The 25,077-nt window shown below is 35.6% G+C and overlaps 1 protein-coding gene across 1 annotated transcript; it reads right to left on the bottom strand.

The window, feature by feature from the left end:
* XKR9 (XK related 9) lies at window positions 3,069–23,428 on the bottom strand. The gene is made up of 3 exons (XM_005689056.2): window positions 23,145–23,428; window positions 9,698–9,900; window positions 3,069–3,763 (listed from the first exon to the last, which is right to left on the bottom strand). Exons 1-3 carry the CDS (start codon window positions 23,414–23,416, stop codon window positions 3,135–3,137), a joined length of 1,104 nt encoding a protein of 367 aa, XP_005689113.1. The 5' UTR covers window positions 23,417–23,428; the 3' UTR covers window positions 3,069–3,134.

The following is a 25,077-nucleotide window of genomic DNA, read 5'->3' on the forward strand; positions in this document are numbered from 1 at the left end:
AGTGACCACAGAAACTGAAGAGTGACAGTGAAAATCATAAAAAGGAGACAGCCGACATAAGCCTCATTTCATGTATTAACTTCCCAAATCTCTGACTGAACTATATATACATGAGGGGCAGACTCCCAAGTAGACATTAAAGGGTAACGAAATAAAGATTCTTTAGAGTTCAGAGTTTAAGTTTCTAAAAGAAAAAATAAATATATTCCTCTAAGAAACAATCAAGAGGATCTAAAGATACTCATAGTATACAAGAAACAATTTAAAATTAGCCAAGAGGTAGAAGGAACCCAATGAAGTATAAATAAAGAAAATGTGGCAAATATGTATATTCAGTTCAGTTCAGTCACTCAGTCGTGTCCACTCTTTGCAACCCCATGAATTGAAGCACGCCAGGTCTCCCTGTCTATCACCAACGCCCGGAGTTCACTCAAACTCACGTCCATCGAGTCAGTAATGGCATCTAGCCATTTCATCCTCAGTCATCCCCTTCTCCTCCTAACCCCAATCCTTCCCAGCATCAGTCTTTTCCAATAAGTCAACTCTTTGCATGAGGTGGCCAAAGTACTGGAGTTTCAGCTTTAGCATCAGTCCTTCCAAAGAAATCCCAGGGCTGATCTCCTTCAGAATGGACTGGTTGGATCTCCTTGCACTCCAACGGACTCTCAAGAGTCTTTTCCAACACCACAGTTCAAAAGCATCAATTCTTTGGCATTCAGCTTTCTTCACAGTCCAACTCTCACATCCATACATGACCACAGGAAAAACCATAGCCTTGACTAGACAGACCTTTGTTGGCAAAGTAATGTCTCTGCTTTTCAATATGCTGTCTAGGTTGGTCATAACTTTTCTTCCAAGGAGTAAGTGTCTTTTAATTTCATGGCTGCAATCACCATCTGCAGTGATTTTGGAGCCAAAAAAAATAAAGTCTGACAGTGTTTCCACTGTTTCCCCATCCATTTCCCATGAAGTGATGGAACCAGATGCCATGATCTTCATTTTCTGAATATTGAGCTGTAAGCCAACTTTTTCACTCTCCTCTTTCACTTTCATCAACAGGCTTTTTAGTTCTTCACTTTCTGCCATAAGGGTGGTGTCATCTGCATATCTGAGGTTTTTGATATTTCTCCTGGCAATCTTGATTCCAGCTTATGCTTCTTCCAGCCCAGCGTTTCTCATGATGTAATCTGCATAGAAGTTAAATAAGCAGGGTGCCAATATACACCTTGCCATACTCCTTTTCCTATTTGGAACCAGTCTGTTGTTCCATGTCCAGTTCTAAATGTTGCTTCCTGGCCTGCATACAGGTTTCTCAAGAGGCAAGTCAGGTGCTCTGGTGTTCCCATCTCTTTCAGAATCGTCCACAGTTTATTGTGATCCACACAGTCAAAGGCTTTGGCATAGTCAATAAAGCAGAAATAGATGTTTTTCTGGAACTCTCTAGCTTTTTCCATGATCCAGAGGATGTTGGCAATTTGATCTCTGGTTCCTCTGCTTTTTCTAAATCCAGCTTTCACAGCATCATCTTTCAGGATTTGAAATAGCTCAACTAGAATTCCATCACCTCCACTAGCTTTGTTCGTAGTGATGCTTTCTAAGACCCATTTGACTTCACATTCCAGGATGTCTTGCTCTAGGTGAGTGATCACACCATTGTGATTATCTTGTTCATGAAGATCTTTTTTGTACAGTTCCTCTGTGTATTCTTGCCACCTCTTATTATCTTCTGCTTATATCAGGTCCATGCCATTTCTGTCCTTTATCAAGCCCATCTTTGCATGAAATGTTCCCTTGGTATCTCTCATTTTCTTGAAGAGATCTCTAGTCTTTCCCATTCTGTTTTTTTCTTCTATTTCTTTGCACTGATTGCTGAAAAAGGCTTTCTTATCTCTTCTTGCTATTCTTTGGAACTCCGCATTCAGATGCTTATATCTTTCCTTTTCTCCTTTGCTTTTCGCTTCTCTTCTTTTCACAGCTATTTGTAAGGCCTCCCCAGACAGCCATTTTGCTTTTTTGCATTTCTTTTCATGGGGATGGTCTTGATCCCTGTCTCCTGTACAATGTCATGAACTTCCATCCATAGTTCATCAGGCACTCTATCTATCAGATCTAGTCCCTTAAATCTATTTCTCACTTTCACTGTATAATCATAAGGGATTTGATTTAGGTCATACCTGAATGGTCTAGTGGTTTTCCCTACTTTCTTCAATTTAAGTCTGAATTTGGCAATAAGGAGTTCATGGATCTGAGCCACAGTCAGCTCCTGGTCTTGTTTTTGTTGACTGTATAGAACTTCTCCATCTTTGGCTGCAAAGAATATAATCAATCTGATTTCAGTGTTGACCATCTGGTGATGTCCATGTGTAGAGTCTTCTCTTGTGTTGTTGGAAGAGAGTGTTTGCTATGACCAGTGCATTTTCTTGGAAAAACTCTATTAGTCTTTGCCCTGCTTCATTCCATATTCCAAGGCCAGATCTGGCTGTTACTCCAGGTGTTTCATGACTTCCTACTTTTGGATTCCAGTCCCCTATAATGAAAAAGACATCTTTTTGGGGTGTTAGTTCTAAAAGGTCTTGTAGGTCTTCATAGAACCATTCAACTTCAGCTTCTTCAGCGTTACTGGTTGGGGCACAGACTTGGATTACTGTGACTGAACTATATTCTTAAAAATGGTTAAGATGGGTTAAATGATTAATTTTCTGTTTTGTTTTCTTCCTCTTCCCTCCTTTTCCTCTACTCAATCTGTCTCCAACTCACTGAAAAAAAAAAGATAGATCGATAGATAGATAGATAGATAACTGGATGAAGAAAATAGCGGAAAGAAGACAAACACCAGTTTTAGCTCAGAAACAATGAGGGAAAAGTTGGAGGCAATTCAATTCTACCTTCTACCTTCTAATTATGAGAATTAGACCCTTTCTTTCAGTTCAGGCTCAAGATGGCAACTTTACAAGTCAATAGAGAAATTAAATAATAAAAACATTATTATACTCTCTAACAGTCATAATTAATGTACTAGAACTGGTCTCAAATTAAGAAAGGCAAAAATAAGAAGCAACACACACATACACAAACTTTTTCTTTACTAACCAATGAAATAAAAAATAAGCAGACATATCTCTTAAGTGAATAGCTTATTCCATGAGGAAATACTTCATTCTACAACCTCTTTGAACTGGTTTTCCATCAACTTCATCCAGTTTTGTCTCTTCACTTCTGTTTGGGTGAAAAGTCCCATAATAAACAAGAAGAAAAATAATTCCAAGGAGAAGAGAAAGAACTATAGTAATGCTGACAGGTATAAAATAGTCTGCATTAAAAATAGAGAGCGGGTAAAACCAGAACACAATCAATATCCCCAATGTGACCAATACCCTTACAATATAATAACAAGACATTGGGCATTTGGTATTCTGTCCCTTAATATTAAAAAATGTAAAGATAAGAATGAATCCAACAACAATCCTGTATAGGATTTCCATACTTGTGGAAACACAAAAATCAGTTTGTTCTTTAAATGCCCAAAATATACCTAAAAGCCAAAGAAATAACAATAGAAGGAAAGCAATCTTAACATTTAAGAATAAAAGAAGCACAACACTCAACATCCAAGATAATATTGTAAACAACTTGTAAAAGAGATATACAAGCTTGGGACAGGGTCCATTAAAGAGCTTTTTATCAGGTAAGGATTTTCTTAAAGCTACTTGATAATCAACAGTTGACCAAGAAACAGCACAGCAAGAGACCACGATGGCTGCATCTACAAAACAAAAAAATTTTTTAAGATGTAGTTATAGGAAGAATAATAGCAATATTATTTATTATACACCATACATGTTTTATCTGTATATACACAGCCACAAACACAAGTCAGGTACTTTGTATGTTCATCTCATTTAATCATTTGAAATATATATTAATATTTCTGTACTATATATGAGGGAATTGAGGCTTAGAGCATAAGCCTCAATACATATATTACTTGACCCAAATCACACAGCCAGCAAGTTGCAGAGAGGTGAAATTTGAATTGAAATCTGCCCGATTCCAAAGTTGGTGTACTTAACCACCATACCAGACTGTGAATAAATTCATTGGACAAATCTTCTTGAGCACCTGGTACAATGCAAACTGCATACTACGGAAGTTTTCTAAGAGACTAGTTATAGTTCTAGCTTTTCCAGTCTTTTTGACTTTGGCCTTGGGCATAAACCTAATTTACTGAGAAATGGCATTCAAGAAAGAAAACAGCAGGAAGACAGGGAAGGAGGTTAAACAGAAATTTTAACATAAGTATGAGGTATTAACAGCTCAGTTTCCCATGTCTTTAAGATGATAGATCAAATGAACAAATATGATCTAAAACTTATAAATTTCTATAGGCTTTATGTCTTTAGCCCATTTTTTTCTCCCATCAAATAACAGAAAAGCAAGCTAATTACTACTTTGGAAAGACATGTCATTATCCCACCGTCAAAGCTGGGGACCTAAAACTGAAAGCAAAGATAGTAGGGAATTAGAAGGAAGTAATTTAGAGTAGAATACAGAATGCTCATCATTCCCATTTGAACTCATTGGAGGTCAATATATTAGAAAAGAAAGGCAGATTTAAGACAAACCTATCTATTGAAGAGGATTGTAAATGACTTTGTCCACTCTTCTGGTTTTAGCATATAGCATTCTGGACTGCCCTAATTAGTTGGACTTTTGCTTCTTCTTTAATTCAAAAATATGAATTAAAACATCATTTCCCCTAAACTGCCCTTCAGTTCAGTTCAGTCACTCAGTCGTGTCCGACTCTCTGCGACCCCATGAATCGCAGCACGCCAGGCCTTCCTTTCATCACCAACTCCCGGAGTTCACTCAAACTGCCCTTCCGTGCTGTCTTTTTTATAACTGGTTTTAATTTCTACCAAATCTAGTACATATAGTTCATTTTTAAACATCAATAAATGCCATAGACCTTATAAGAAAAAAGCAGTAGGTTGCTCTGCCCCTTCTCACTTCTCAGTAGGGACCCTCAGAAAAAAACCACTATCAACTCTTAGCATTTCTTCTGACATTATTGCCCTATTTCTAAATAAAACACATACTATGCTGTTTTTTAAATTCATCTACTTTAGACACTGCTTATTGATTTAAAAGCTGCTCGGCCAAGTTACTACATTCTACTTATATTTCTTCCCCTTTAAAAATTTTTTTTGTTGAAGTATTTTATTAATTTTAAAAAATTCCTCAACTTTACTGAAATATTATTGATATATATGCAAGTTTACAATGTGATGATTTGATATACATATATACACAAAATGATGACCACAACGAGGTTAGTTAATACCTCATCCCCCCATGACATTTTTGGTGGGTCAACATTACAACTTTCAAGTATAAAATGCAATATTTTTAAAACATTTCATTGTTCCTTACTTTATTATTTCATGACCCATAAATATTTTTTTAGCAAACTCTTCAAATTAATTAAACTCCCCAGATACATCTATTAGCTTTTTTAAAATAATAATATGATCTTTATGGTCAAAGGTAGCTGTTGTCAAGGTTTGCTTTCCTGTCTTCCCAGAACTTGCCTTTACCTTTCTTCACTGTTGATTTTGTTTCCCATTCTTTCTTTCTTGCTTCATTCTCATGGTTGGATCAAACATTCTCCAGACATTTCTGAGAAAAACTGCACCTAAGCTGAACTTTTAAGCATGAATTTCTCTAAATGTCTTTATTCTACCCTCCATGTTTGATATAGTTTCAACAGAAATAGAATTCAAAGTTTAAAAATATTTTCCAATGAAACCTTGAAGTCATTTATCTTTTAAATTCTAATCTCAAGTATTACAGTTAAGAATTTCAAAGCTATTCACTTTCTTTATATTTAAACAATCTTTACTTTCTTTCAAATCTTCTAAAATCTTTAAGTCTCTGAAATGTTGTAATGATGGGCTTGGTGTGGACCATTTTATCAACTTTTCAATCTAGTAACACATGTCCTTCAGAGATACGCTGCTTTTATTCTTTGAAGGCTTCCCTAGAAATCACAACATGTATACTAAACATATTAAAGTTTAAAATTAATCAAAATTTCTACCTCACAGGAAGATTTATCATGAAGGTAGTGAAGCTTAAATTTCAGGGACCCATGCTTGCCCAGACTCCTTCCAAGCCTGACAAAGCCCTGGCAATGTGTTCAGTTTGTCATATACTTTAATAAAATTTGGAAAAATAAGATGTTTTAATTGTAATTGCTTAAATTCCCTGTTTCTACTTCTATTTTCCCTCTCACACATTTTTCCCTAAGTGTACTGAACCAACTGTCATCATTTGGGGGCTCTAGCTAAAGGGAAATTGAGTTGAGAAGAGTTTAGGTTTAGGAAGATTTGTTTATAAGATTTGCTTGGAAAATTATGATGAGTAAGTAACAGATTTAGGATTTTCAAGGAGTTTGCTTTAACTCTTCACTATCCTGCCATCAACAGGTCTTTGATTCCTTAACATTAAGGCATGGTGATCTATCCTTGTCTACCTGACGCTATTTGTTTGACATTATTTTCCATTTCCTGCTTACCTACCTGTTTCCAATATACTTTTTCTGCCCATTTTGCTAATCTAATCTGTACATTACAGTTTATCCAAACTGAATTTCCTTGTCTTTGCCAAACCATGCCTTTGTTTATGCATTTCTCTCAGTATGGAATGACTTTGCCCAATTACATCTATACAGATTCTTTTTAACTTCTTCTGATTTGACATTATTGACACCAGTAGAACAAAACAAGACTCCCACTATTTACTAAATTAGACATCAACAATAAATTAGTGTTGTCAATTCAAACAGTATTTAAAATCAGTTACTTCATCAAAAAAAAATCTTGATATACCCTGATCTTAAACCACATTATTGAATAAATTGGTATAGTTTGTTTCAAATGTGACAATAATCCAAAAATATACATATAACATTATCAATAATTTGTGAAGTTGAAAGAAACTTTTCTAAATTAAAAAATAAAAAATTCTGTTAACTGTACTACAAAAAAGATTGAATTTTCCTTTTCTACAGAAATTATAAAATCATTATCAAATCAAAAGCCAATCAGATACTAAAGATTTGTATTAAAGAGCATTAAAATAAGAAAAAGATATTACTTTTATTTCTCTTGTGAAATTTGTGGTATTGGTCAGATTTCTTATCCCTATAATTTGCTATGACTTATTTTTTATATTTTAAAAAATGCTTATTTTCATGCCTTTTATGGCCTGAATTACATTCTTCCAAAATTCATATGTTAAAGCCCTAACCCCCAATGTGACTACACTTTGAGATAGGCCCTTTAGGGAGATAAGTAAGGTTTGGCAAGGTCATAAAGGTGGAGCCTGAATCTAACAGGACTGGTATCCTTGTAAGTAGACAAAGAGATACCAGAGATCTCACTTTTTCTCCATACACAGAGGAAAGACACGTGAGGACACAGCAAAAAAGTGGCCATCTGCAACCCAAAGAGTCCTCACCAGAAATCAACCCGACTGGGCCCCTTGATCTCATATTTCTAGTATCCAGAGCTATGAGAAAATATAGTTCTGTTGGTTAAGCTGCCCAGTCTGTGGTATTGTTATGACAGCCCAAGCAGATAAAATAATATCTAATTTTGTCTTCCTAATAATATATTATTTTAAAAAAAACAGGTTCTAATTGTTTAATTTTACACCTTAAAAAGCCCAGATTCATTTCTGCTTTACCTTTCTCCTGAACTGTATAAGGCATTTAAGACAGTTTAACTCCATTCATCTTCTACCTGTCTTGTATTTATTTCTGTCTTGTATTTTCATTCTTTTCCTTAGCCACATAGTATTATTTTTGTTTATGCAGTCAATTTTCATTTAGAAGTGGGTAGCTTCACTTTTACCCTGAGGAGAGGAAGGGTGCCTTCTGGCATGTCAGCTTTACAAGTAGGATTTTCTACTAAATATCCCTCCCTCGTGAGGACCCTGAGTTTTGTCTCCAGTCCTCTGGACTCTGGGAAGCCATCAAAACTGAATCTGCTGTGTATAAGTTTCTGTAAAACTCCTCAGGGTGTAAATACCTTCACAGTCCTCCTCAACCCTGCTGCACTCCCACTTTCATGCATATTTTGGCCTGTTGTATTAGATTATTTTAAGCTTTTACGAAGAATTTTGAAACTATATACCCAATTGTTTCAGATAATTTCAGGAGGAGAATTGATTCAAATAATTTAGCCTTTTGGTGGTGGTGGAACTGATTTGAATAACCCAAGTTTTCCATCTGCTTTCCATCTTCTAAATATTTACTGATATTTCTAGTCTGCTACTCTACTCTACATTCTCTTCATCCTTATGAGTTTTATTGTTTTCACTCCTTTACTTTCTTCTTTAGCAGGTTTTCAGGAAGGAACAAAGATAAAAGAATATGTTCAGAAGTTGTTTTATACACAAATTGATTTTTTCTACATTTTGAATTTTTCTTCCTGATTATCAAAACATGGTTACTATAAAAATTTTGAAATTCAGATAAATATAAAGAAGATGAAATAAGTAAAATCATTCATAATCCCACCACACAGAAGCAGCCACAGTTAACATCAGCAGATCTACCAAAGCACAGCTTGTAAGCTCTAAATGTTGATCTTTAGCTTCAGGGACTATATAATATACAACTATTCTGGGCATCACAAGGAAAAAGATCTCATACGCTGTAGGCTCATTTCAATGTTACACTAACAGATATGAAAATATTAGAAAAGACTACATCTAGAGGGAAACTGGGAACAGGAAGACTGTTTAGGGGAATGAACTCATCTCACAAGAAAATCTAGCATAGAAAGAACTCTAAGGGAGAGGAAAATCTGCTACTACTCTGAGGTGACTCCAAGACCACATGGAACCCTCATCATTAATGAAAAGTGCAACTATTTTTAGTAAATAATTAGTTTTTTAACATCTCAAAATAAATACCTATTAAAATATTTTAATAGAAATATCAAACTGTCCTTTTAAAATGTACATTTAACCATGAGAAAATCTGCTATAAAAGAGCAACATATTGACCAATTTGCAAAACTAACATTTGTTTTGTAGCAGGTGCACTTGTACACAATGATTCTAATTCTAGGAATTTACCCTATAGGTAAACTTCACACATGCAAAAGGATGCATGCATAAGATTATTCACTGCAGAATGTTTTTCCAACAGTAAAATATTAGAAACAACCTAAATTAACATAAAGAAGCTTGTTAGATAATTCAGGATACACCTATAATTTGTAAAACTATGCAGATAATAAAAATAAAATGTCAGCACTCTTTCTGTACCAATATGTTTAGATCTCCAAGACATACGTTAAATTTAAAAAAAAAAAGACAGTTTTCATGTTACCATCCTATGAAAGAAAAAAAGAGAATAAAGATAGGCTCTGAAAAAAATTTTTCTGAAAGAATCATTAAAAAGCTGACAGTAGTTTCATTTTAGGCAAAGAGAAGGAATAGGAAGAAGGGGAGCGAGACAGTACACCTTTAAACATTTTTGATATTTGAACTATGTACTGCTTTTCAAAAATAACAAATAACTCTTTAAAAAATGATAAAAATAAATATAAAACCTTCCAAAGAGTTACACAGTTGACATAAGATATCAGTGGCATACATCTAACACAAAGAATTAAGAAAGACCTACACTGAGTGAAATTTGCTTGACCATGTTCCAGAAAGATGTAGAGCTGAAGAACAAGTTGTGGGCAACCTTCCAGGTAGGTCTCAAACAGCCTTAGCATGCTCAAATCTGTCACCCTATCATTAATCTCTTTTTCCACGAAGTTTTCAGTTTTGCTGCTATACTTGAAAGCCACTTGATAACCTTGTTTCAAGGCAAACCAATACCTGTAAAGTAAACATGAACATTTATCTTCAGTAACAGATTCTTCATGTATGTTCATATACATAATAATTTTGGAAAAAAAAATGTGTTTAAGTTTAGAATTTTCCCACAAACTTTATCTGCTACAATTTTGTAAACATTTCACAGTAGTTGTATTGAGATTCAAGACTCCACAATTTTTATTGGATGTTTGATGTGTCAGTGCATGCTAGCACTGTTAAACATACATGATCTTATTTCATCTTCAAAATAATTAAGAGACATGAGTAGGTATTATTCCCAATTAACAGTTGGGAAAAGTAAGACTGAGAACTAGAATGATATGCTGAAAGATACACAGAGTGTCAGGAGCAGACCTAGAGTCCAAACCTTTATGATTCCTAGTCCTAACCACTACTTTCTGAAAGACAAACTGCAATGTCCACCTCATGCATTTATCTTAATTATAAGACAGATATTAATACATGCCCTTACGAATCTTCAAGGTTGAAGATAAGACTGAATCTTCTTTCAGTTTAATCTAGCAAATAATTACTTGACCCTTGAACAACATGGGGGTTAGGGACACCAAGCCTGTGTGCAGTTGAAAATTTCATGCATAATCGATAGTTGGTAGTTGGCCCTCTGTGTCCTCAGTTCCACATCCATGGACTGGGTAGTACTGTAATATTTACTACTGAAAAGATGTGCATATAAGTGAACCCACACAGTTCAAACCCATGTTATTCAAGGGTCATCTGTACTCCATAATCTACAAAGTATTAGTCTCTGTGACCATCAGCATCCTGAAAAATATATAAAACTTCAAAGACTGATAAAACATCCTTGCTCAGGCTCTTCTTTACAAGGAATTTTTCAAATTAACATGAGTTATCATCATTCAAGTAAAATTAATGACAAAAATAATTGAAACAATTATTTTTAAAATAGCCGAGGCTAGAAATAAGACAATCAGGATTCTAGCCCAAAGCTTATCAAAATTCTTTATTTATACCTCAGTTTCCTCATATATAAAGTTACAACAGTGATATATATCCTGCTTCAACCTGCTCTTTCTGTCAATGTTTCCCATTTCAGTAAATGGCACTAATATTCATCATGTTGCTCATAACAAAATGTGGGAATAATTTCCAATTTCTTTCTAACACCCTATAAAAATTCCCCAGCAGGTTCTCTTGGTTCTTAGCTCAAACTCCAAATATATCCAAATCTAAACACATCTTATCACTTCCACTGCCTCCATCCTAGTTTAAGCAGCCAATGTCTCTGGCCTGGATTACTTCAATAGCCTCATAATTGGTCTCTCTGATTCTACTCTTGTTCCCTATGCAGCATCTAGGTTGAACCTGTTAACCATATTTCAGATGCTATCCCTTCAGTCAAAATGTTCTAATGCTTTCCATAATATTTAGAATAAAACACAAAGTCTTTACCCGATCTTACAAGGGCCCCTGTAATCTGACTCCCACACACACTATAACACTGCCTTTCCCTTTCAAGTCTCCCACACTTCCAGGATACTATTCGTGCTGTTTTTTCCAACTTAAAGGCCTTGGTCTTTGCTACTCCCTCTTCCTGGAACTCTTCTAAACCCCAGAGATTTTACAGGCTTACTCCTTAACTTCATTCAGGCCTCTATTCAAATGCCATGTCCTTACTGATATGTTTCCAGATCACACCATCCATCATATTCTCTTTATCCTATTATTTTTCTTTATTACCACTTGATGCATTATATATTTTTATTTGTACCTTCTCACAAGAATGAGATCTGCATGAAAGCAGGGACTTTGTTTTGTTCATTGGCATATCCTAAGCAACTAGAACAGTCCTGGGACATAGCAGGCTCTCAGAAAATATTTACTGAAGGAATGAACAAATGAAAAACTCATGACAATTTTTCCATAAAGAGACAGTAGATATGAAAAGGCTTTGAAAAGTTGAAAGATATAAATATAAGATATTCTGACTGTAAACATGATATATACATATATGAATATGCAAAGATTCTTTACCTAGCAAATAAAAGTATATTTTTATCATAAGAGTTTTAGAATAACATAGTCCATTATATTCCATGTGGACTAGATGCCAGGGTAGAGGGTCTACAAAAATGATGAAGACATGACCTCCACCTTCAATGATCTTACAGCCTAGTAGGAAGATCAAGCCTATAAACTGCTAGCTGCAATAAGAGTCAGAAGAAATAACAACTCCACAGAAATATAAATACTATTGATACATTATAAAAGCACAGGAAAAAATGATTAACACTGTCCAGGATTTACAGGCCAGATTCATAAGATAATTTGTGTTTGAGTTTTTTCTGGGTATCTGGCACAATAAGGAGTTCCTGTATGTATATTATGTAAGACTAATAAGCAACACAGTATGTGGTTCCTATTCTTAAAGGTATCGATCCTTTCAAAGCAAGAGGATAAATACCACTTACTGAAAAACTTGAAAAACACACAAAAATTATAGGTACGTGCTCAGAGCAAATTAATATAGGCAGCAGAGTGGGAGAGCTAGCAGAGTACAGTGTTTAACAGTAATGACTCCAAAAACCTCAGGAGACTTAGATTCAAATCGTTGCTCCAATACTTCCTAGTGATGTTTTAGTTTCCTCATCTGAAAAAGGGAGTAATCATCATACCTACCTCATTGGGTTGATATGAGGATTAAAGGAACTAACACATGTAAAATGCTTAGACCAGTAACTGGCACATGTCAAGTGCTATGTCAATGCCTGTTAAAATAAACAAACAAACAAAAAAACAGATGAGGCTGTTCACAGATGTGCACATTAATATTTCCAGGGACTTTAGGGAAGTCCAAATCTGTAGCACTTAGTGGCAAATGTATACAAAGTTCTGCTTATCTAAGGATAATTTCATGCAAAGGGGAGTATGAATATAATTTTTTAATCAACAGGATATTGTTTCAGTTTTATGGGATAAATGATGAAGAGGCCAAAGAAAAATAAACAGAAGGAGCTTTCTTGGCATATTTTATCACAATGTATTATTTTATTTGAGATAAAGAGGCAATAGCTTCTAGTAATGATAGATTCCTTTGCATCAAGCTCACCCTCCTACTGATGACAATGATAAATTATAGACAAAGATATTAAAGATAACAAGGCACTAAAGAGCAACCAAAAGCAGGAAGAAGCATGAGGCCACTTAACCCTTGAGAAAAGGGAACCATACTACATGAGAAGCACATGTGGCTTTTCCTCTAACAGCATCGCACAGTCCAAATGGCACAAAGCAGACACAGTTCAAGCAGAAAGTCAAATTATTATTGGCTCAGAGAGTCAGAGGACTGAGGCTGAATCTGCCAGAGTGGTTAGAAATTAATAGGGACCTCAGAAAAGAGGGAGCCACAGAGTAAAAGAAACCCCAAATCTCTATATACTCTTCTTAAATCCCCAGTCAAACCCTTACTATGTATATGTAGGGTGAGACTCCAAGGAACTGAGGAACAATGTCTAAATAGGACCTGGGCAGAGATTTCAGCAGCTACCATAAGGAAGAGTCTGGAGTCTGCAATCCATCAAATTCAAGGAGCTTGGTAAATACTTCAGGCATCATATTGAAACCCCAAAAGGGCCATGTTTTAGAAGTAAAGACCATATTTCAGCTCTGTGAGACTCTCCTTAGGACTAAGGACAAAAGCAAAACAGACATTCCCTAATAAAGCTTAAACCAAGCCTCTGTAATACATCAAGGTAATTTACCAATAATTTAGCTATTTGCTTTCTCTTCAATGGAAGATAACAGAAATTACAGTCACTACAAGGTATCAATCACAATGCCCATTACACAATTAAAAAATTACTCGAGTAAATTTACTTAATGCAAATTAAGAGTAAATATAACTTATGCTAAAGGAGAAAACCAGGTAATAGAAACATATCAATTAATAGAAACATACCCACAGATGACCCAGATACTGCAATTAGCAAACAAAACACAGAGAGAAAAAATTAGGAAAAAAACTAACAGAACCTCATAACAAAGGTGTAATTGAAGTCACAAAAGAAACAGAGAAAATGGGACAGGAAAAAAATGAAACTTGACAACACACTGGCCAAAAATATTTTCCAAAGTTGATTAAAAACAACATAAAGCTCAATAAACACAAACAGAAAACATAAAAAGAAAACAATATGTAGGCCCAGAAAACAGCTATATCAATAATTGCAATAATATATGAAATGGAAATAGATTAAATACTTCAATTAATAAAAGACTGTCAAGCTGGATAAAAAAATTGAGATTCAACTCTATGTGATTTGGAAGAGACTCTCTTTATACATCTTGAGCTTCCCTGGTGGCTCAGAGGGTAAAAAGGCATCTGCCTGCAATGCGAGAGAGCCGGGTTGGATCCCTTGGTTGGGAAGATCCCCTGGAGAAGGAAATGGCAACCCATTCCAGTATTATTGCCTGGAAAACTCCATGGGCTGAGGAGCCTGGTAGGCTACACTTCAGGGAGCAGCAAAGAGTCAGACATGACTTCACTTTCACTTTCACTCTTTATACATAAAGATACAGACAGCTTGAAGGGCAATCACAAAAAATAGTTAGTACAGTGGCATCCCACTCCAGTACTTTTGCCTGGAAAATCCCATAGATGGAGGAGCCTGGTAGGCTGCAGTCCATGGGGTCGCTAAGAGTCAGACATGACTGAGCGACTTCACTTTCACTTTTCACTTTCATGCATTGGAGAAGGAAATGGCAACCCACTCCAGTGTTCTTGCCTGGAGAATCCCAGGGACGGCAGAGCCTGGTGGGCTGCCCTCTATGGGGTCGCACAGAGTTGGACACAACTGAAGCCACTTAGCAGTAGCATGGCTATATCAGTACACCAGACAAAATAGATTACAAATCAAAGAGCATTTACAGAGATAAAGAGGATCATGTCATAATGATATAAGAATCAATTTTTCCAAACACATCTGAATGTACCTAATAATAGAGTTTTAAGACACATGAAGCAAAAACTGTCAAAAGCACAAGAAGAAAAAGATAAATCCACTATCTTAGAGCATTTTAACACTCATCTCTCAGTAAATGAAAGAAAAGATAGGCCAAAAGAAAAAAATCAGTGAGAATATAGACGACTTTAATGACATTATCAACATACTGCCCTAATTTACATTTATAGACCACTATACTCAATGAGGGGCTTCCCAGGTGGCTCACAGTGGTAAAGAATCCACACACAGTGAAGAAGTGTTCAATGTCTTGGTCAGGAAGATCTCCTGGAGAAGGAAATGGCAACCCGCTCCAGTATTCTTGCCTGGGAAATCCCACTGACAGAGGAGCCTGGTGGGCTACAGCCCATGGGATCTCAAAAAGTTGGACACTCAACAAAGGCAAGTTACAAATTATTTTCAAATGCCCACGGAATATTCACCAAGTTAGGCTCTGTGCTGGGAAATGAAATAAGTCAGTTAATTAAAGAAGACTGTAATCACACAAATTGTGTTTTCTGATCAAAATAAAATTGAGTGAGAAATCAACAACAATAACATATCTAGGAAAATCCACACATATTTAGGGATCAAAGGACCCAGACTCTCAAGTTTCATATATATTGCACCCTAAGAAATTTGAACATTACCAGATGACCTCTCTCTAAAGAGCTTTAAATAGAAGAATAGGTAAGGAAAAATTGTTCAACTATTTAATGCCCATTTAGGAAACTTTGGGCTTTCCTGATAGCTCAGCTAGTAAAGAACCCACCAGCAATGCAGGAGACCCTAGTTCAATTCCTGGGACAGGAAGATCTGCTAGCGAAGGAATAGGCTACCCACTCCAGCATTCTCAGGCTTCCCTTGTGGCTCAGCTGGTAAAGAATCTGCCTTCAATGTGGGAGACCTGGTTCAATTCCTGGGTTGGGAAGATCCCCTGGAGAATGGAAAGGCTACCCACTGCAGTATTCTGGCCTGGAGAATTCCATGGTCTCTATAGTCTATGGGGTCACAAAGAGTCTGACACGACTGAAGAACTTTCACTTTCACACTTTAAGAAACCCCTTTAAAAAGGGACTAGGGACCTGTGGAGGAATTGAAACTCTTCTCGCATTGTACTCTCTTTCACACAATTTGAACTTTTCTACCAGCTATTTTAAAACAGCAATAATAACTTTCATATTGTAAATAAAGCAAATTCCTTTCATATATCCATCAAAGGAAAAAGTCTCCTTTCGCGAAGACAAAGGTATTATCACAAGTCATACATAAAATAGAAATACAAAAGTGTCATATAATTTATATTCTGAAAAATGAATTGTTCTACTCCACAGACCACTAAGCAGCAAGAACACACTTAATAGCAAAACACTTATACAGAATAAATAATTTATGTTGACATCCTTGTCTTTCATCTACCAACACAAACTCAATTTATCTATTTTGTAGGGAAATAAATCTGTAGTTTAGTATATCTCATGTTTTTGCATACTTAGTTTAAACAAATCCTTGGATAATTTGGCCACTCTTAAGAACTGCTTTAATTCTTGCTTATTCCTCACTATTCATGTCTGTTTTGGGCCACTTTCTGCACCAAGAAAACAAAGAAAAAGAGACAAAAAGAGGAAAATGTTTATTTATCAAGTATCTGTTTAACAGTAATAGCAAACCTACTTCAGTTTTTCCTTTTCTTCTTTTTTAATTATTTTAATAGGTAAAATATTCACATAAATCAAAAATCAAAAGAAGTTACTAACTTTTTGAAAATACTGACAGGGAGGTCTGGCATGCTGCAATTCATGGGGTCACAAAGAATCGGGCACGACTGAGCAACTGAACTGAACTGAACTGAACTGATCCCACTCCTATAACCTAACTACCCAGTCTTCACCCTCCCTCATGACCATAACAATTCAGGGTTACTAGTTTCATGTATACTCTTTCCAGAGTTTCTTTCAGTTCAGTTCAGTTCAGTTCAGTCACTCAGTCGAGTCTAACTCTTTGCGACCCCATGATTCGCAGCACGCCAGGCCTCCCTGTCCATCACCAACTCCCAGAGTTCACGCAAACACATCCATCGAGTTGATGATGCCATCCAGCCATCTTATCCTCTGTCATCCCCTTCTCCTCCTGCCCCCAATCCCTCCCAGCATCAGTGTCTTTTCCAATGAGTCAACTCTTCGCATGAGGTGGCCAAAGTATTGGAGTTTCAGCTTTAGCATCAGTCCTTCCAAAGAACACCCAGGACTGATCTCCTTTAGAATGGACTGGTTGGATCTCTTTGCAGTCCAAGGGACTTTCAAGAGTCTTCTCCAACACCACAGTTCAAAAGCATCAATTCTTCGGTGCTCAGCTTTCTTCACAGTCCAACTCTCATGTCCATACATGACTACTGGAAAAACCATAGCCTTGACTAGATGGACCTTTGTTCGCAAAGTAATGTCTCTGCTTTTGAATATGCTGGTCTAGGTTGGTCAAGGAGTAAGCGTCTTGGAAACTTTGCTTCCAAGGAGTAAGCATCTTTTAAATTTCATGGCTGCAATCACCATCTGCAGTGATTTTTGAGCCCAAAAAAATAAAGTCTGACACTGTTTCCACTGTTTCCCCATCTATTTCCCATGACGTGATGGGACCAGATGCCATGATCTTCGTTTTCTGAATGTTGAGCTTTAAGCCAACATTTTCACTCTCCTCTTTCACGTCCATCAAGGGGCTTTTTAGTTCCTCTTCACTTTCTGCCATAAGGGTGGTGTCATCTGCACATCTGAGGTTATTGATATTTCTCCCAGTAATCTTGATTCCAGCTTGTGCTTCTTCCAGCCCAGCGTTTCTCATAATGTACTCTGCATAGAAGTTAAATAAGCAGGGTGACAATATACAGCCTTGACATACTCCTTTTCCTATTTGGAACCAGTCTGCTGTTCCACGTCCAGTTCTAACTGTTGCTTCCTGACCTGCATATAGGTTTCTCAAGAGGCAGGTCAGGTGCTCTGGTATTTCCATGTCTTGAAGAATTGTCCACAGTTTATTGTGATCCACACAGTCAAAGGCTTTGGCATAGTCAATAAAGCAGAAATAGATGTTTTTCTGGAACTCTCTTGCTTTTTCCATGATCCAGCGGATGTTGGCAATTTGATCTCTGGTTCCTCTGCCTTTCCTAAAACCAGCTTGAACACCTGGAAGTTCACGGTTCATGTATTGCTGAAGGCTGGCTTGGAGAATTTTGAGCATTACTTTACTAGCATGTGAGATGAGTGCAATTGTGTGGTAGTTTGAGCATTCTTTGGCATTGACTTTCTTTGGGATTGGAATGAAAACTCACCTTTTCTAGTCCTGTGGCCACTGCTGAGTTTCCAAATTTGCTAGCATATTGAGTGCAGCACTTTCACAGCATCATCTTTCAGGATTTGAAATAGCTCAACTGGAATTCCATCACCTCCACTAGCTTTGTTCATAGTGATGCTTTCTAAGGCCCATTTGACTTCGCATTCCAGGATGTCTGGCTCTAGGTGAATGATCACACCATCGTGATTATCTTGGTCATGAAGATCTTTTTTTCATTGTGAAGAGTTTCTTTATGCATATTCAAGCACATGTAAATATGCCTTTTTACCACCTTTTAAAAATAGACTGTATTATATCATACCTGTTGTCTGCACCCTGTCTTTTCACTTAAAAGTACATCCTGGAGATCTTGCCATTCCAGTATATAAAGTATTTTATCATTCTTTGTAATAATTATTGTAGTATGACATTGCATAGATATATAAATTCTACCAACAGACCTTCAATTGTTTCCAGTATGTTGCTGTCATAAACAATACTACAACTGAAAAGCTATGCATATGTCATTTTACATGTATGCAGGCATGATAGATTCCCAGAAGAGGAACCTCTGGCCTAAAGATATGTGCACCTGAAATATGCTCAAACTGTTTATGAACTGGTATGGATTGTATCAATCCATACTCCCATCAACAAAGTAGGAGAATACCTGTTTTCCCATACTTTACCACGACAGTGTATTATCACTTGGATTTTCACCAATCTGGTAGGTAAAGTATCTCAGTGAAGTTTTAATTGGCAGTTTTTAAATTATGAATGAGGTATAGTATCCTTCAGACAACTTAAGAGCCATTTGCATTTCCTCTTTTCTAAAATATCCTCATTCTTTTCCCCATTTTTCAACCGGGAGGATGACCTTTTTCTCTTTGACTTCAGAAGCTCATTAAATATGAAAAGATTAGGTCTTTTTCTATTAAAAATTATAAATATTTTCCCCTATGAAAACTGTTTTCCTTTTTGCTTTGCTTTTGTTTGTTGGGATATTTTTGTTTTTATTTATTGTGTGCAATTTTTATTGTCAAATCTATAATTTTTATAGCTTGGGGATTTTGAGTTATGGTTAGAAAGCCTCTCCATTTCAAGGCTGAAAGGAATTTTCCTATGTTTTCTAATAGTACATTTCTTGCATTAAATATTTGAGTCATTTGAAATTTATCCTGATGTCTGGTATTTTACCTAGCTGTATAGTCTATAATATGCAACCTTAAATTATCCCAACTCTAAAGTGAATCAAAACTTTTACTGTTCTTATGTTGCATATACTGGTTATTACTTCCTCTTATTTCCATTATAGTCAATTTCTACAACCTGTGGTCTATTCATTTAAATGGCAAATGGGAAAAAAATCTGTTTTCTTGTCCTTGTGGTTTGGGTTTGGTGTTGCGGGTTGCAGGTGGGTGGTGCTTAGTGTCTCTCTGGAAACAAAACTCTTCCAGTTTATGCTTTCAGATTTTCTTCTGATTAAGTTAGCGCCCATGTCCTGTCATATCAAAGACTGAGAAACTGAAGACATAAACTGCAACATTTTAAAACTCTCCCAATACTGTACCCATCTCTATGTTTCTACCAATATATTTCTAAAGATTTCACCTTCATTACAAAACAGGCTAAACTCTTTTCAAGATCACATACCATGCTAGAGCATAAGCTAAGTATGAGCTTTGTGTGAAGGTCCACTTATAATTTACTTATTTTTCCAAATGACTATCTACTTATTCCAGCATCTCTAATTACTAAGCATAAAAATCAGTAAGAATGTATAATCTCTGTTACATGTACAAGGGAATTCCCATAAAACTATCAGCTGCCTTTTTCATAGAAATTCTACAGACCAGAAGGCAGTGGCACCATGTAGTCAAAGCGATAAAAGGAAAAAAACCTATAAGCAAGAATACTCTACTCAGCAAGGATATCATTCAGATTTGAAGGAAAGATATAAAATTTTACAGACAAGCAAAAGCTAAAAGAGTTTAGAACCAGTAGGCCAGCTTTATAAAAAATGTTAAGGAAGCTTCTCTAAGCAGAAAAGAGACCACTACTAGAAATATGAAAATTATGAAAGGAAGAATCTCACTGGTAAAGGCAAACATACAGTAGAGGTACTAAATCAACTACTCATAAAGCTAGTAGGAAGGTTAAAAGACAAAAGGAGTAAAATCATCTATATCCATAATAAGTATCTAAGGAACACAAAAAAAACAAAAAGATATAAAGTAAGTGAAGTCGCTCAGTCGTGTCCAACTCTTTGCGACCCCGTGGACTGTAGCCTACCAGGCTCCTCTGTCCCTGGGATTCTCCAGGCAAGAATACTGGAGTGGGTTGCCATTTCCTTCTCCAGGGTATCTTCCCGACCCAGGGATCGAACCCAGGTCTCCCACATTGGAGGCAGACGCTTTAACCTCTGAGCCACCAGGGAAGCCTTAAAAGATATAAAATATGAAATCAAAAACAGTAAATATGAGTGGTGGGAAGCAAAAGTGCAACTGTTAGAACTTAAAACATCATCAACTTAAAATAATCACATATCAGTATGATAAACAGATTGTTGACTTCCCTGGTGGCTCGGGTGGTAAAAGCGTCTGCCTGCAATGCAGGAGACCAGGGTTCGATCCCTGGGTCAGGAAGATCCCCTGGAGAAGGAAATGGCAACCCACTCTAGTACTTTTGCCTGGAAAATCCCATGGACAGAGGAGCCTGGTGGGCTACAGTCCATGGGGTCACAAAGAGTTGGACTGTACTGAGCGACTTCACTTTCACATGGTAATAACGAAACAAATATTTATAATAGATACACAAAAGAAGGGAAAGAAACCAAATCATAATACTAAAGACAGTCATCAAATCACAAAGGAAGAGAGCAAAAGAAGAAAAAATGAAAAAGAACTGCAACAGTTAACAAAATGGCAATAAGACATATCTAACAATAATTACTTTCAATGTAAATTGACTGAATGCTCCAGTCAAAAGACACAGAGTAGCTGAATGGACACAAAAACAAGACCTGTATATGCTACCTACCTTCAGAGCTAAAGACATATAGACTGAAAGAGAAAGTATAGGAAAAAGTATTACATGCAAATGGAAATCACAAGAAAGCTGAGGTAGTTATACTTATATCAGGCAAGACAGACTTTAAAACAAAGACTGTATGTAACAAGAGACAAAAAAAGACTTACATAATGATAAGGGGATCAGTCAAAGAAGAAGATATAACAATTGTAAATATATAAATACACAACAAAGGAGCATCTAAATGCATAAAGCAAATATTAACAGACATAAAGAGAGAAACTGACATAGTGGACCTTGACACCCCATTTACATCAGGGGAGAGATGTAAGATCCAGATAAGAAAACACTGATCTTAAGTGACATTAAACCAGATGGACTTAAGAGATTATATATTGACCATTCCATCCAAAAGCGGCAAGATACACACTCTTTTCAAGTGCACATCGAACAGTCTCCAGGATAGATCACATGACAAGCCACAAAAACAAGTTTCAATGAATTTAAGAGTATTGAAATTATATCAAGCATCTTTTCTGACCACAATGGCATAAAACTAGAAATCAACTACAAGAACGCATTAAAAACAAAAATAACATGCTACTAGACAATCAATGGGTCACCGACAAAATCAATGAGGAAATCAAAAAATACCTGAAGACAAGTGAATATGAAAACACAATGATACTAAGTATATGGGACACAGCAAAAGCTGTTCTATGAGAGAAGTTTATAACAATACAGACATATTAGGAAACAAAAAAGATCTCAGATAACCAATCTAACAGTAACAATCATGTTGGATATAGCAAGAAAATCTATCTTAAATTTTTTTGGAGTCCAGAAGGAAAAGAGACAGAAATATAGTAAAGAAAATGTTAGAAAAGATAATGGCTGAGAATTGTGCAGAACTCATGGAAGCTAATAATTCACAGCATCAAGACAGCAAGCAAATCCCAAGTGAAAGAAATAAAAATAAATTTTTTACATGGATATATCATAAACTGGAGAAACCCAAATATAAGGAGAAAAATCATAAGTGCAACCAGAGGGGAAAGAAAACAAAACCCTTTTAAAGAACAACAGCAAGACTGATCTAACTACTCAATAATGACAATGGAAACAAAAAGACGACAGAACATAACATACAGAGAGAAAATAACTATTTACCTAGAATTCTACTACCACTAACATCTTTCTCAGGAAAGATGACTATTAAAATAGCTCAAATTCAAAACCTAACTGTAACAAAATAGTACATTATCCTTTTAATATTTGTCTTTAATTCTCCTTACCTTTAATGTATATATTGCTTTGAACAGAATTAAATCTCTTAAGATAATGAAAGAAAAGGTCATGTGAAATTAGATATATGGATAATCAGAATTCTCCAGGCTCATTTAGATTCTACTTTCTTTAACCATAAAATAGGTTTTAAACAACTCTATTTTTAAGTTTGTTTTTAGTTCTGAGTGATTCTGTACCCTAGCTAACCACATGGCTACGCAGTAAAAATTTCATCTCATTAAATCAATAAGACAAGTTACTTAAAAAAGTAAGTTCTTTCCATCAGAGTTGCAAGTGATAGGCTGTATTTACATAATCAGTTTTAAAATATAAAATAGAGGAGAAAAGATTCACAAGACATAGAAATGAGTCTTTTTCTTTCTCATAAAAACGTGATAATATATTAGAAAAAGCAACTTAATTAGGTAAATTAAAACATTCTATTAATGAACTTGGAAATTCTGACAGTACAATGACTCATGCAAGCATTGCTAGTGAGAAGCAAGTAACCTTTGTCCTACATGCAAATAGAGAAACTTTGTACATTTCACTAACCAGATACAGAAAGTAGCTTCTGTCTGAATCAGAGAATAACAGTAGTAAAGATCAAAAGTATATGCTCACCTTGTAAAAACTCCACCTTGCAAGCAATGAAGTAGAAGAAAACAATGATGACTTTCTTGGCCTGCTTCTTTTAAATCAGCCTTGAACCAAGAATAACTAAAACACTGGACCACAAGTGTTCCAAAGAGCATAAAGCTTACTGTTAAAACACCAAAAACATACTGTCTTTCATGAAAAAATCTGACAGATACCCAGATGTCCACAATTAAATCAGTAACATAGATCATAATGCCAAGGACTGACATCATAAAATTCAACTTAGTATATTTCATTATGAATCACTGTATCTGTTGGTTATTTACCTCCTCCTCTCATACATAAAGAAAAAAACACATATTAGTGCATTCTTTGGTGTAGCACTGAATTTTAATTTTCACTCCCTAAATATTTTAAAGAATAAACATTATGAAATTGGAACACTAAAACCAAAGTGACTAATTTTAACTTTCTATTCTAAACCTCTAGTCCAGTTGTTACTAGGCTTTATTCAATCTTGTTTCACAGTGATCTTCATTACAGATGACAACACCTAAAATAAAACATAAAAATTTCAAAAAATCTTGATTCTAACATTAAAAATCCTAGGCCATGACTTTATCAAAGCTCTACTTTTTCTAAAAATAATATATTACCACTAAATACATTTCTTACAATATATAGCTTTGGGAAAGTAAAGTGTTAGAAATATACTTAATGTTAGGGACCAAACGACGGTCTCTAGGACCTGAGTCATGTTTACCAGAAAGAGACAGGATATGCGCTCATCCTGCCTGGCCAATCATGTAACGCCAGCTACTCCTGTAACTGAGACAAAGAACTGCCTGTATATAAGCCGCCATACTCCTTTGTTCAGGGCTCTTGTCGGATTCCCTTGTGTGGGATGAGACTTGGGCCCTAGCGCGCTAGAGATAAACTCCCTTCTTGCCCTTGCAGTGCTGTGGTGGACTTGCTCTCTCTCTCGGTCGGTTCAGAGATACAGGCTCGGAGCATAACACTTAATAGTTGACAACTTCCTCTCAGACTATTTGCTTTTTAAAAAACATAACGTACTCACAAATATATTTACTAAAGGACTATATATAGTGGCAAAAAATTGGAAATAATCTATCAACAAGAAGAATTAAATAATGATAGATTCATAAAGTGAAATATCACAAAGCTACTAAAAATATATTTAACAAAGGTCCAGCAGTTGTGAAAATTCTTAATGTGCTTTGATATAGCAATTCCATCTAAGAATCAAGCCTAGGGAAATATTTACAAACATGCACAAAGGTATATGCTCTTTGCAGAACCTTTTTTAAAACAGCAAAAATTGAAACAACCCAAATGACAATTGAGAAATCTAATTCAATAAATTATGGTACATTCACACTAAAGAATATACTATACAGCCTTTAAAAATAATGAAGTAGCTTCGTATAAACTGATTTCACGAGGTCTCCAAGACATATTAAATGAAAGAAGCAAGTACCAAAAGGATAAATATAGCATGTTGCAGTATATGCTTTTTTAATATACATGGAGAGGGGAAAGGAGTTGAGTGGGAAGCAAGTGCAATTTCAATCTTTTAAATATTCTTTCATATTGTTTGAGTTTTTTACAACAGATATGCACTAATGTGTTTTATAATTTCTTAAAAACAGTAGTAAATGATACTTCTAAAGAATTTTGATGACTGGAGAAAATATTAATAACAGTTACTACATGCCAGGAATTGACCTATATGTTGCAAATAAAATGTCTTCATATAATTCTTACACCAAACTTAGAAGGTAGATATTACTATTATGAAGCCTATTTTATAAACATGAATGCAATCTGCAGATGACATCTGTTCAACTCAACAGGGATTTCTTTAATTGTACTAATGAATTGCCAAGATTTCATATAAAAATCTAGAGTTTTCACTGCTATCAAAGAACTCAAAGAT

The sequence above is a fragment of the Capra hircus genome, chromosome 14 (assembly GCF_001704415.2).
Source record: "Capra hircus breed San Clemente chromosome 14, ASM170441v1, whole genome shotgun sequence".
In the NCBI taxonomy this organism is placed as follows: Eukaryota; Metazoa; Chordata; class Mammalia; order Artiodactyla; family Bovidae; genus Capra; species Capra hircus.

Coding starts and splice junctions, on each gene's coding strand:
- XKR9 (XM_005689056.2), bottom strand. CDS start 23,416: ATGAAATATACTAAGTTGAATTTTATGATGTCAGTCCTTGGCATTATG. Junction 9,901..23,144: donor CAAGGTGGAGTTTTTACAAG/GTGAGCATATAC, acceptor TTTACTTTACAG/GTATTGGTTTGCCTTGAAAC. Junction 3,764..9,697: donor TCAAGCAAATTTCACTCAGT/GTAGGTCTTTCT, acceptor TTTGTTTTGTAG/ATGCAGCCATCGTGGTCTCT.